The sequence below is a fragment of the Carica papaya genome, chromosome 1, assembly GCF_054855325.1.
Source record: "Carica papaya isolate Zhongbai chromosome 1, ASM5485532v1, whole genome shotgun sequence".
In the NCBI taxonomy this organism is placed as follows: domain Eukaryota; kingdom Viridiplantae; phylum Streptophyta; class Magnoliopsida; order Brassicales; family Caricaceae; genus Carica; species Carica papaya.
In genome coordinates, this window is record NC_142309.1 from 21,929,876 (window position 1) to 21,942,500 (window position 12,625).

At 34.2% G+C, this 12,625-nt stretch overlaps 1 protein-coding gene across 1 annotated transcript; it reads right to left on the minus strand.

The window, feature by feature from the left end:
• Positions 1-103: 103 nt before the first annotated feature.
• LOC110818706 (polyadenylate-binding protein 2-like) lies at positions 104-8,913 on the minus strand. The gene is made up of 9 exons (XM_022047664.2): positions 8,041-8,913; positions 3,395-3,513; positions 2,453-3,109; positions 2,260-2,337; positions 2,102-2,191; positions 1,513-1,650; positions 1,031-1,207; positions 744-944; positions 104-651 (listed from the first exon to the last, which is right to left on the minus strand). The coding sequence occupies exons 1-9, from the start codon at positions 8,288-8,290 to the stop codon at positions 418-420; spliced, it is 1,944 nt and encodes a 647-aa protein (XP_021903356.1). The 5' UTR covers positions 8,291-8,913; the 3' UTR covers positions 104-417.
• Between the last annotated feature and the right edge of the window lie 3,712 nt (positions 8,914-12,625).

Genomic DNA, 12,625 nt, shown 5'->3' on the forward strand with positions numbered 1-12,625 from the left:
CAAAAATTTTGAAAAGCAGATATCTAACGTACGTATTTCCTTACAACCATACATTCCACTTGCCATAACTCAGCTCGGTTAAAGCAGGAAGTTTTGAATTCAATTTTCCACACCCCTTATAAATATTTACTCATTTTATCAATATTATAATTGGAATTCTAAAACCCAGACCGATAACAATCATATAATGTTATCAAGGGACATCTGTAACAATCAGCAAGCAAGTCAACGAAACAACTCAAAGTCAATGGTTTTGCAAATACCAGCAACTTAGAATCCTAAACGTCCGGGTTCCAAACTCACTGAAAAAGCAACTAAACACCAAAAGAGACTTATGGGAAGTCGGGTTTTGAATGTGCAGAATAATATCCCATAAACTCTCTGGTCAAACCTGCAGAAAGTCTTTATGAGACAAGATTAATCATTCAGCGACAGAGAAGCTAGTTGATCTGATGAGCTATTGGCTTGCTGCTGTGAAGCAACACTCCGCAGCACCTCCATGGCTTCTGCAACCTTGGCCTTCAGTGCATCAGGTGCTTCAAGAAGATGCAGGACTTCAGGCTGGTCCATTTCTAGAAGCATGCCTGTGACCTTCGCTGCAGCATCATGCTCCAGCTGCTCCACTAAAGGGTACAGGCTTTCTCCAAGCATCTATAACCCAAACCAAAACCAAATATGTAAACAGATGGCTCAGGCATAGTTGAAATCAAAGGGAATAAAACAGAATTAATACAGGAACTCACAGTCCTTTGCTGTTCAGATGTTGCATTTGCAAGTGCCGAAGCCAAAGCAGATATGGGTATTGGTTGTCCCATCCCAACATCTCTCATTGGCATGCCACCATCATAAGGGACGGAAAGCATGCCTCCAGCAACACCTGCCATCGGAACTTCTGGCATGTTCCTACCAGGTGGGTAACGATACATTCGTCCCCTAGGAACCATCTGGAAGAACGTATAATGACCCTTAGACAAGAACAAAGACAAGAACAATGAGAAGACAAATAAGAAGATAAACCCTTTCAGCTGACCTGCTGTTGCATCAGCGGGACAGGCTGCTGGGCCTGCTGCACAGGACTAGCTCCACGCCGTCCACCTGGTCGCTGACCTTGCTGACCTTGCTGGACCATTGGAACATAGAAATTAGGCATAGGAGCCCCACCTGGCCTCATTCCAGCAACAAGTTGCTGCTGATAACCAAACCCAGCCTGAGATAAAACATTTGGAGAAAAACAATAACGACCTCGACCGAAAATTTCCGATTGCATAGATTTCTAATGCAATTAAAAATTGGATCCGAAAAGGCTAAAATAAGTGCATTTCCTCATGCCTAGCATGCAGGAAGAATGTATTTATCCTGAATCTATCCAACTCTCACTTTGACTATTTGTTAAACTTATAATGTAAGCACCAGCATTCATGAACAAATAAAACATGAATTAAATACACATCTAGCACAGAAGATCAAACAGATACTTAAAACAGCAAAGCCGAAATAATCAACTGTGATTACTTGTGGAGGAATTATAGCAGGAGGTGCTTGCCCATATAAGAATTGTTGACCAAGACCTGGATGACCAGGAGGATACATTGGCATACGAGGAGCAACAGAAGGGGGCATAGCCATAGGCCTCATCTGTGAAAATTGAGCCTGCATAAAGCAAATGAAATGATTAACAGCAATACTTGAATACTAACAAACATCAACTTCACATAAATTCAATTGAACTGTTTAGTGAAAGTATGAAAAATATTCAACTTCGTGACTACAGCATTTCCTCCTGGTCAGAAAAAAATATAAGAAAAATATACACAAAAGAAAAATTCCGCAAGCATACTTTTTATTTCAAAAGAAAAAAAGATAAAAGTTCCGCAAGTATCCATGACATCAACAACATTAATACTAATAATGGTGAGCAGCCTAACATACTGAAAAAATAAAAAGCACAAAGCTACCAACATATATTATCTTCTTGAATGTAACAGAACATGTTTCCAAATGAGCAGTGTTCAAAAGTACTGACTCAAGCAAACACAATCATAAAAGAGCAGAGCATGCAACTGAAAAACCAAAGTTTCCAGGCACTTCAACATAAATTTACCTGTAGCCTTGCTCTCCTCTCTTCTTTCCGCTGTGCAAGTGCAACATAAAGTGGTTTGCTAACAATCATTTTACCATTCATTTCAGCAAGCTGTACATGAGCAATAAAATGTTAGTTCCTGAGATTTATGGGGCCAGGCACGTAAATTTTCAACTTACAGCTCGGGATGCTTCTTCGGCAGTCGAGAATGCCACAAACCCAGAACCCTTGCTGATTCCACTAGGATCGCGCATGACCTATGTAAGATTAAAAAAGAGGAAAAGCAAGAAGATTTGTCATCTTTACCATGACCAAACTCTGCAATAGTTAAAATGTTGAGAACTTCCATCTAAAGGGAGAAAGCTCACAAACCTTGCATGAGGTAATTGTACCAAACTCTGAAAACAACTCCTTCAGTTTTTCATCACCAATACTATCGTCCAAGTTCTTAAGGTATAAATTCACCCCTTGGTATTTGTCTACAGCTTCCCTCATACTTTGCTCATATCGGACTTTCAGTTCTTGTTCTCTTTCAGACTTCTTCTGGGCTTTTCCAACATACCATTCCTTCTCATCAAATTTCTTTCCGTTAAGTGCTTCAACAGCCTCGGCAGCATCATCAGCATTTTCAAAGTTTACAAATCCAAAACATTTTGACTTCCCATCTCCATCCCTCATCACTACTGCACTAGTAATTACTCCATATTCACAAAAAATTTTGGTCAAATCCTCATCCGTTGTTGACTCAGAAAGATTTTTCACATAGACATTATTGAATTTTGTTTTATTCAGAGCACTCCCTCTTTCATGCTTATGAAGAAAGCGTCCAACATATACCTGTTTATCATTAATTAACATGCCATTCAACTTATCTATAGCAGTTTGAGCCGATTCTTCATTGTCAAATTGAACAAAACCATAGCCTTTGGACTGGCCGGATGAATCAGTAGCTATCTTGCATGAAAGAATGTTGCCAAACGAAGAAAATGTATCATGTAATGCTTTGTGGTCAATTGCTTTGTCCAGATTCTGCACCCAATTACAATAGGGTGAAAGAATCAGGGTGAATAAATTGCCAAAATACAAACCAATAGAGAGGAGGAAGACAGATCAAGTAGTAGAATTAAGTAATCACGTGGGGAATAAATAATATTAGTCAGTTCATTTCCACCAGGATTAATCCAACTTACTAGATAGATGAGAAAATTTTCCAAGTGTGGCGACAGCCTCAAGATGTGGCAAAGATTCGGTGAATAAATTGCAAAAATAAAATATAAATATGCCAAAAGAAATTAACAAACAGAATGTTAATACCTTTATAAATATGTTTCCAGTCCCACTCCTCCGAAGACTAGGATCCCTATGAGAATACATGATCCTGATAGGCTTGCTGTGTAATGGGGTAAAATTCAGGACCTGCAATGCCCTTGCAGCTGTACACATAAAGAACATTAGAAAAGAATAAATAAAAGAGCTGACAAAAACATTAAGAAGAAAGAGAGAGGAGAAAATTTATAATCCTGTAGCAGCACCTTCTTACAAACAAATGAACACACCATTACAAAAGCACTCACTAGATGATGTAAGATTAGAACTGTTAAGAGAAGGAATTATACTTCTTAAAAATCCACAATTATCATGAAACAGACTCAAATGCATCAAGGGTTAAAAAGAAAGAAGAGTTAAACCTGAATTAAAGATGAGAAATACTCCACAATACTGGACTCAAGTTTTGTATCCCCACAAAAACAGGTGCAATTTTGTCATCAATATCTCTAGGCATAAATGCATTTATTGCTTAATCCTAGATAGGACAGCCAACAACCCACACAGTCGCAGAAAATGAAGTAAATTGCAAGCTATTCACAACAGTTACATACAAAGAAAAGGCTTAGTTGGATGCACCTTCTGTTGTCCACAAGAGTTCAGATTGAAATAACCTCAATAAATGCATCACTAAAAGTCAGAAAGCAGAAAGTTCAGTTCGGAATAGATTGAAACAAATCTGATTAAATTTTAAAATTCTAAAAATTTATTTGCCCTTGAAAATACCATCCTGATTTTCCTTTTTAAAAAAAAAACATGCTGGCCTGATTAAGATAAAACATGCTATCAATAGAAGAAACAAACATCCAGATATGACTTGATTGCAACCATGCTGGATGCTGATGCATGTGTCGAGAAAGGGTATAAGTATCTGACTTGATAATTTTTACAGTTAAAGATATGGATATTGCTAAATAAAAGTCCAGAAAATGAATAATGATTTTTGAAACTGTTAATATAAAAAATACTAAAAACTATTTGAAGTTTTCAGAAAGCTCTGATGATATGTAACATAACAAAAATATAGATTTTTGGACATAAAATAGCAGATTATATTAGTATTGGATGAAAAAATGTCCACGATACTAATTAGCCATATGTATCTGCTTAAATATTTATCACACAAAATCTAGAAATTCAACATGTCTGGATCATCTATCATATTCAACCTATATGCTTAAGTATTTCCAGTTACGTCATCATATATCGTATCCTCTAGTTCTAGATCATCTAGCTTCCAACATGTGCATCTAGTGTCCAGCATAATATTCCACACACCAATGCCAGCTGTGTCCAAAACAGGAACAGTTCAAAAATTAAAGATTCGGAAAACAGAGAATGACAGTATTGAATTGATGTTGAGAAATTATTTTTGAAGTAACACTATGTTTGGACAAATTTTGGTAAGGAATATGGAGAAAGAAGAGGGGCTTAAAAAAAGATGTTTCCTTTTAACTAAACACTAAGAAAACCCAAAAAAAAAAACATTTTAATAGTATTTTGTTTGGTTTAGATGTGTAAAGTAAACAAAATATATAAGAATATTCAGAAAGTGATCAATTAAAAGAATATTGTCAACTTATATTATTCATATCAAGATATTAACAAAAACGGCAAAACAAGCAGCTTTGGGTAAAATAGAAATTCTTTCATTGAAGTTTTGAACTCCTTTCTTTTTTCCCTCCTCATTTAATGAAATTATACCCTGAACTCAGTTAAAAGCATGCTGAAATGGTTAGCCGGCCAATAAAGATATTGCACTGCATTTAAAAAAGGTCATGTGAAATAAAATTATATTTACGCAAAATTTACAAATTTTTTTTTTTTTAAATTTACAAAAAACATTCTCCCTGATAACTCTTCCACTTGTGTGCACGCACAAACAAACTTCATTTCTTGTTTTATACAATTGGAATGATGGTTTAATAAACAAAGTTCATTAAAGTTTTAACGTTTTTCTGTGTTCGTTTCTTTGAGAATCTATATACTAATTGATGCAGAATGGATTTGAGTCTTTAAATAGATGAGAAATTATATTTCTAGCTAATCTACAAACTATCTGTACTATCTTGATAGTCCACCTAAGATAGGGACCGTACTAGTTGTTTTGACTTGGGAATGCAAATTTTAGGATTTAGTTTATGTTTACTTCATAGAAGTTTTCCTAGCAATATTTCTATTAGTATTTTTTAGTCTAACCTTATTTGAGAAGGCACTTATGATGATAATTACTCTTAAATCTCACTTTTGATACAAGTCTAATTACTCAATAAAAAGTTCCTTAAGAATTTTCTTGATTTTTCTTGTTGCAGTATGCTATCAAACCCTCAAGCAGAGTTCTTAAAGACGCTTACATATGATATCTACGAAACTATAGGTATCATATCTAGATTTTATCTCAAGTTCTACTGCAAGCAAATCATTCACTAACTACTCCTACATAACTACTTCGTTAAAGCAGAGGGAATTTTCCTACATAACATGTAGCTTTTTTGTTCTAATATTCTACGAGCAAAACAGCAACGTTTGCAAAAATTTGAACAGAATTTACTATTACGAAAAAGGTTTACCACATCAGCATGCAGAGGTAGTGAATCAGGTCAAAAAATACATTCCAGCGCATTAATAAAGTGCTCACCAACTAGAATAGAATTTAAACAAATTCAAAATTATATTTTGTATATAGGTGGCACCTCCTAGGTGCCTTGTTTATAATATTATTTCTTTTTCCTCACAAAATGATGCACCCACATGGTAAAAATGATAATATTTTCTTTCTATCAAATATTGAGTGTTTGACATTGCTTATTTGCTATTTATAAGCAGTTCTAATGACTTTTTTAAATTAATATATTTGGTTAGACAATAAGCAAGATACTTTAATATGTGCCCAAAGGAGCTTCGCTCATTGGAAAAAATCAGAATCTTCTGCCTAACTTGTTTTAACCTTTTTTTCCTATTGACTCAGAATCTTATTCCTTTACTTGTCCATTTATCCATCCATGCTCATATACTTTTCCTAAAAGATACATGATAGATATCTTTCTCTCCCTATGTACGTAGGGCGCTTTTCTGTTACCTTCTAAAGTGCAAAACGACAATGTTATGTAAAAATTTAACACAATTTTATTATTATGGATCCAGCTCACCGCCTCAGCTTTAAGGAAACTTACAAATTTATATGTATGTTTAATGAATGTTAATCTTTTATCTGTGTCAAACATTCAGCCCCATATCTAACATAATTATTTTGTTTATGTCAAAAATTCGGCCCACAAATCCATATCTTCTGCCTTCAAATCTTGTCCTCAATGCAATCTAAGAACCAAGTTCATTAAAGTCCTAAGCTATTCTTCATTCCTCTCCTTTTTAAGGAATTATATAATGGATCAGCTCACCACCTCAACACTGCAAAATTACATCTACGAAAATCTAAAGTAAAAAATCATTAATCTTTTATTACTGCCAACAATTCCCTTGAGTTTATCTCTTCTGTTGTCTCTCTCTCTCTCTCTCTCTCAGTCAAATCTTGTCCTCAATTATCACAACCATGACATAAGAAACAAAGAGATGATTAAACCTTGGCATTAGGTTACCGTGTCTACTAACACCATTGAATTGAAGTAAAACATTCCCTCCATCATGGATTGGTTTATCCACATTATCAAGCAACAGAGTCCGCAGAAATCTACAACCGCCCCCTCAAACTAGCAACCCAACTAATTGTGGTCCATCCCCCACAATTTTGTTAGTATCATGCATGAAATTGGTTTGGCATATAATATGTATAAGTTGATATTATGCTAATAGCCTAGTAGCATCTATCATCAAGGTACGTAAGCTTTTTTCCCTCTAGGTTGCCATCACCTTCGGATTTTGCTTAATGCATGGAATTGAGTGTCCTGACTGATATGGAAAATAGTTGAATCTCTTTGTAACTCTTAGAGAGGCTTTTATTTATACATTTTAATGATGAGCATTAGAAGGAAAACTGAGTGATCTGTCCCTTGCTTTCCCTCATTTGCTCCATTCAAAAGATAGTGTCGAGTTAATGAGCAAGGAGTTCCGAAAAGGTAAACTTGCTCCTTAGCAGAAACAAAATCTAAAATAGCACAGATCTTATTTGAATGGGATGACATATTCTACTTGAACTGGCAACCCACTTTAATAACCTAAGGTGGTAAGCCGGGTCCGTTGTATAATTTCTCCCCTTTCCTCCATTTTGGGCGAATGATAACTTTTAATTTAAAATGGGAAGTGGGAGATTCATCCCTTCCTTTCCCTCACTTGCCCTAGTCAAAAGATCGTGCAAGGGTTAATAATCAAAGAGTTCTGAAAAGATAAAGTTGCTCATTGGCAGCAACATATTTAAAATAAATCAACCAAATAAAACACAATTTACGAACACAAATTTATCCTATTCCAGAGTTTCCTCAACAAGGAAATCCTTCAAACATGGAGCTTATCAGCTTAACATGCATCAAATAATGAATTTGAGTTCACATGTAAATGAAACATTCAACATGATTTACGATAACTGACAATATTCCAAAATCTTCCACAGAGAATTTAGGGTTGAATGCAAATGCTTACTGAACTACCGATTTTTGAGTCAGAGAGAAAAAAGAGCTAACCATCTTGTGGGTTGCTGTAGTTGACATAACCATAGCCAAGAGATCGCCGGGTGGTCAAGTCCCTGCAGACCCTAACAGATACGACCGGGGCAATTTGGCCGAATAAATCGAAGAGCTGTGTATCGGTCACATTCCAGTCCAAATCCCCGACATAAAGCGAGGTTGTGAACTGGTTCGCTCCAGTGTTTGCAGCCACACCACCGTTCGGCCCCGATACCGGTGCCTGATGCTGCACTTGAATCTGCGCCATCTCGAAAATCGCACAACACTAGAAAAACCCTAACCTTTTCTTATCTAACTTTCCTATACTCTTTTTTTTTTTTTTTTTTCGATTTTTCTCCTGCTCCTCCTTTCGTTATTCAAGCAAAACCCTAGAGAGACAATGAACCAAACACGCCGCTTCGATTCTAGATCAATATATAGCCCCTCGTTAATAAAAACCTAACACTTCAAAGGAGAACAACTCTTAATTTAGAGTTTTTGGTGTTTTTGGGGATAAAAGAGGAGAGGCAGGGGTAAAACGGGGATAAATTCGTCGGAGATCCAAGCTGAACCGACGGCGAAAGAAGTACGTTAACGGGAATTTTTTTTGGTTTTTTTCCAAAAGGGGAGGGCAGAACAAACTGCACCGCAACCCGGACAGAGCCAACCGTGCGGCATATATACGTAAGTGCGGGAAAACCCTAGGTTCGGAAACGAATGAATGAATCTGAGCCGTCTGATGAAGCTGGGCATTTTGATTAGCCGTGTGATGATTGTGGATCAAGGTGCGAAGAACGTGTTACGGTGGGGTCCACTGATGACACGTGATGGACGTGCCAGGTTTACCAAGAGGTTTCACTTGTCGCCCGACCGGTCACGCTTGCGTCTACCGATGTGCTTCCCCTCGTTCTGGTGTTCTCTGACGTCAACTGCCTAGAAATCAAGTTCATTGTAATTAAAAAAATAAATCAAAAAGATACATTTATATTAATAGATGTTTTTAATATCTTTCACCTGCATAAATAAATTCTAAACTAAAACACTAATGAATTTAAAAAATATATTATTCTGATCTTGATGCAAGAAAAATGTGAGAGAGGCCCAAAGAACTTATTAGAGCCCAGATGTAATTTGATGATGGGTCAAAATCTAACGGCCTTGCTACGACCAACATTATGAATAAAGCCCATCAAGAAGCAGCTCAAATTTACACGCTCTGAGCTTGGGGACGACACATAAAATAAATAAAAATTAACATGTTATAGTACTAAATTCATTTAGCTTGAACCGAGCACGAACAATCCACAAACTGGGTTTGCTTGTTACAATGTCGAATGTCACATTCTTCCACTTTGATTGGAATGTTTAGAATACAATTATAAGTAAGTTAACAACAAATAAGAAAAAAAAAAAAAACCAAGTTACTAAATTAATTTTTAAAATTCAGGATTTATTACTTTTATTTATTTTAAACATTTAGTTTCATTTAAAATTTTAATTTAAAAAAAAAATTAAAATAGTTAAATTTATTAACTTAATTAATTATTTAAAATTATTATTTTTAGACCACTTTGAAAAGCATATAAACAGTACATGATTATTTTTGTGGTTGCTAAATCTTAAATATTAGCAGGAAGGAAGCATTATAGAGTGGTGTTATAATGATGTGATAATTCAAAATTTTGGAGTCTAGTCCTTTCTTTCTCCTCTTCGTTATCTGTTTGTCTTGGCGGGAAAATAAGATCAACCGAAAACCAAAACCAAAAAAAAAAATGAACTTTGGCCCATTCATGTAAGTGGCATTTGGCACTTGGACCAACGCAATTGATCAACACACGCAGTGGTTTTTAACCCACTAGAAAAGTTCAAAACAAACAAACAAACAAAAAAAAAGGTGTAGCTTTTTAGGCGAGTGCCAAATGCTCCTCTCTCTCTCTCTCTCTCTATATATATATATATATATATATCTGTATATATGCGTGTGTATAACGAGAAACATCGAGAAGGAATAAGAAGAAGAAGAAGAAGAAGTATAAAAAGAGAAAGAGACGTTTAGACTTTGAAAGAGTCAATATTTTTTCTAACTTTGTGCAACCAAATTGAATCCACACCCCGTTGATAAAAACGTGTCTATTTTAATTTTCAGGTTTTGATTTTTCAATGTAATGTTTAAATAATAACATATTTTTTAATGGATTCAGTTTTTTCTTTTTTTTGTTCGATGTTATTTATATTAATATTGCATTATGTAATTTTGAAAATTTAAAAATATTGTTTAATTGGGGGGAAAAAAAATGACAGGGGGGGTGGGAGATTTGTGTTTTTCCTTTTAAAAAAAAAATAAAATAAAAATAAAAAGCGAGCACGGAGACATATAGCATTAATAAAGAATGTATACATAAAGGGAATGAAGAAAAGGTAAGTTGTGAGGATCTTTCAGTGCCATCAATTCAATTAATTGAGATTTTGACTGTCACCCATTAACTCATATATATATATATATATATCTCTATGTGTGGGTGTGTATATATTTTTAGTACAACTCTTATATATGTATTGGTGCATATAAATTTAAACATAAATAAAAAATAAAAAGGGAAGAAAATCCCTTTCTCTGTACATTTGCACCCACTTTCCCTTACACGACATGACAAATTTCCAACCCCTTCCTCCATCTATTCCTTTCCCCTTTCTATTCTTAACTCTTCTCTTTCTCTCTCTTTCTCGAGAAAATAAGAGAGAAAAATAATAAAAGTACTAAAGTAGTACTAGTAATGTGCTTAAAGAATGAATAGAGAATTTCTGTTCCAAAAAAAAAAAAAAAAAAAAAAAAAGAGAAATTAGATCGTCAAAGATGTTGATACGAGTCATCAAACGCTGGAATTAGATCACCAAGATGTCAAGCATATGTAAATTTTAATTAATGATGATGAAAATAACATATAAATTCGTATTAAATTAACTCTATATATAATTCAATTATTAATAAGTGAAAATATATATTTATCGTTACAAAGTTAAAAAAATATATATATAATTATATTATCAGCTATATGTAAAAAAATAAATTATAATAATCAAGTTGGGCCATCCATAAAAAAAAAACATTTTTAATTCGTATTTTTATGAAATTACAGTGAAATTTTTATCTTTTATGCAATTATTGATTAATTTGACCTTCAGTTATCCGTAAGAAACTAATTATTATTATTATTTTTGCAATATTAAATAAAAAAAACATATAAAAATATTAAAATTAATTGGAAAATAAAATATATTTCCATCAAAAAGGTTACGATGTGTCTCACCTCATTTCACTTTGCCTTTTTTTAAGTTTGGGATGATATACGTTTAAAGAGTCGGTGGGAACGGCATTTCAACCATACCTTTCCAATCCCAAAAAGCTTCTAACCCTAAATAAGCTTACGGGTGTAGATGATTACATTACAAAAATGTCGCGAACTATTTATAATTATTATAATTTAATTTATAAAACTACTTGAACTATAATTAATGAAATTAATAAGATAAATAGTAATCTATAATTATAATTCTAACAAAAATTAATAAAACTTTAGTCTATTCGGTCTGGATTATGAATTTTTTGCATAAACTTATCGATTGCTGTAATAATCACACCGAACCTTCATCTATGTACATGCAGCGCCTCTTCTCCTGCAGATACATGTTTGGTCACGGACCGACCCTCATCTATTTACAAAAACTATAATTTTGATGCTATAGTTATGTACATGCATTTTTGAGAATTCACTATATAGGAGTAAAAATACTGCTAAATTATCATAACATACATGATTAATTAAGTTTCAAGTTCAATTATTTAATTTCAAAAAAAATTAAAATAAGATTAGGACAAAAGTATATAAATTAGCCCAATTAAATAATAAGCTAATCCATTTATTAATGCGATCGATTAGAGTAAGTCCAATTTCTCTGTCAATCGGTCAAGACTCGTATTGGGTTGTGTCGGGAGAGAGGTTACCATGCATGTTAGGATTTTATGGCTACAGTTTGTATTATTATGTGTTCAAGTATACACACGTACCATAATAATTAAATAATTAATTTTTATTTGTTAAAAAATTAAAATAAAAAAAGGAGGGGAAGGAAAGAGTGTGTGTGTGTGGTGGTGGTCCATAGACACGTGCAAATGATGGCATTGTCTTCCCTTAATGATGGATTTCCACCGCTTCTTCCACTGCGTGGGCTCCACTTCACTGCTCCTATCATGTATATCGACTTCTCTAATTACTCGCTCTTTTTTCTTTGACCGACAAAAAATACAACACATTTCTTTTGACATTTATTCATTCTCCAAAACGGATGTTTCACTCATCCAATCACAACATGCCACGTAGTGACCTGAGCTGTCCACCTGGCACACGTGGATTTCTTCGTTTTATGATTGATTAACTAACGGCTACGATTCACTGCAAAGGTGATAGACCCATTAGTGATTACAATATTGTTATTGTATTATTAAATTTTGATTAAAAAATACATAATATATCATTAGTTTTCTATACTTATCCAGTGTTGTACTGTAACACCGCGTCGCGTTACACGTTGAGGGCATGTTACT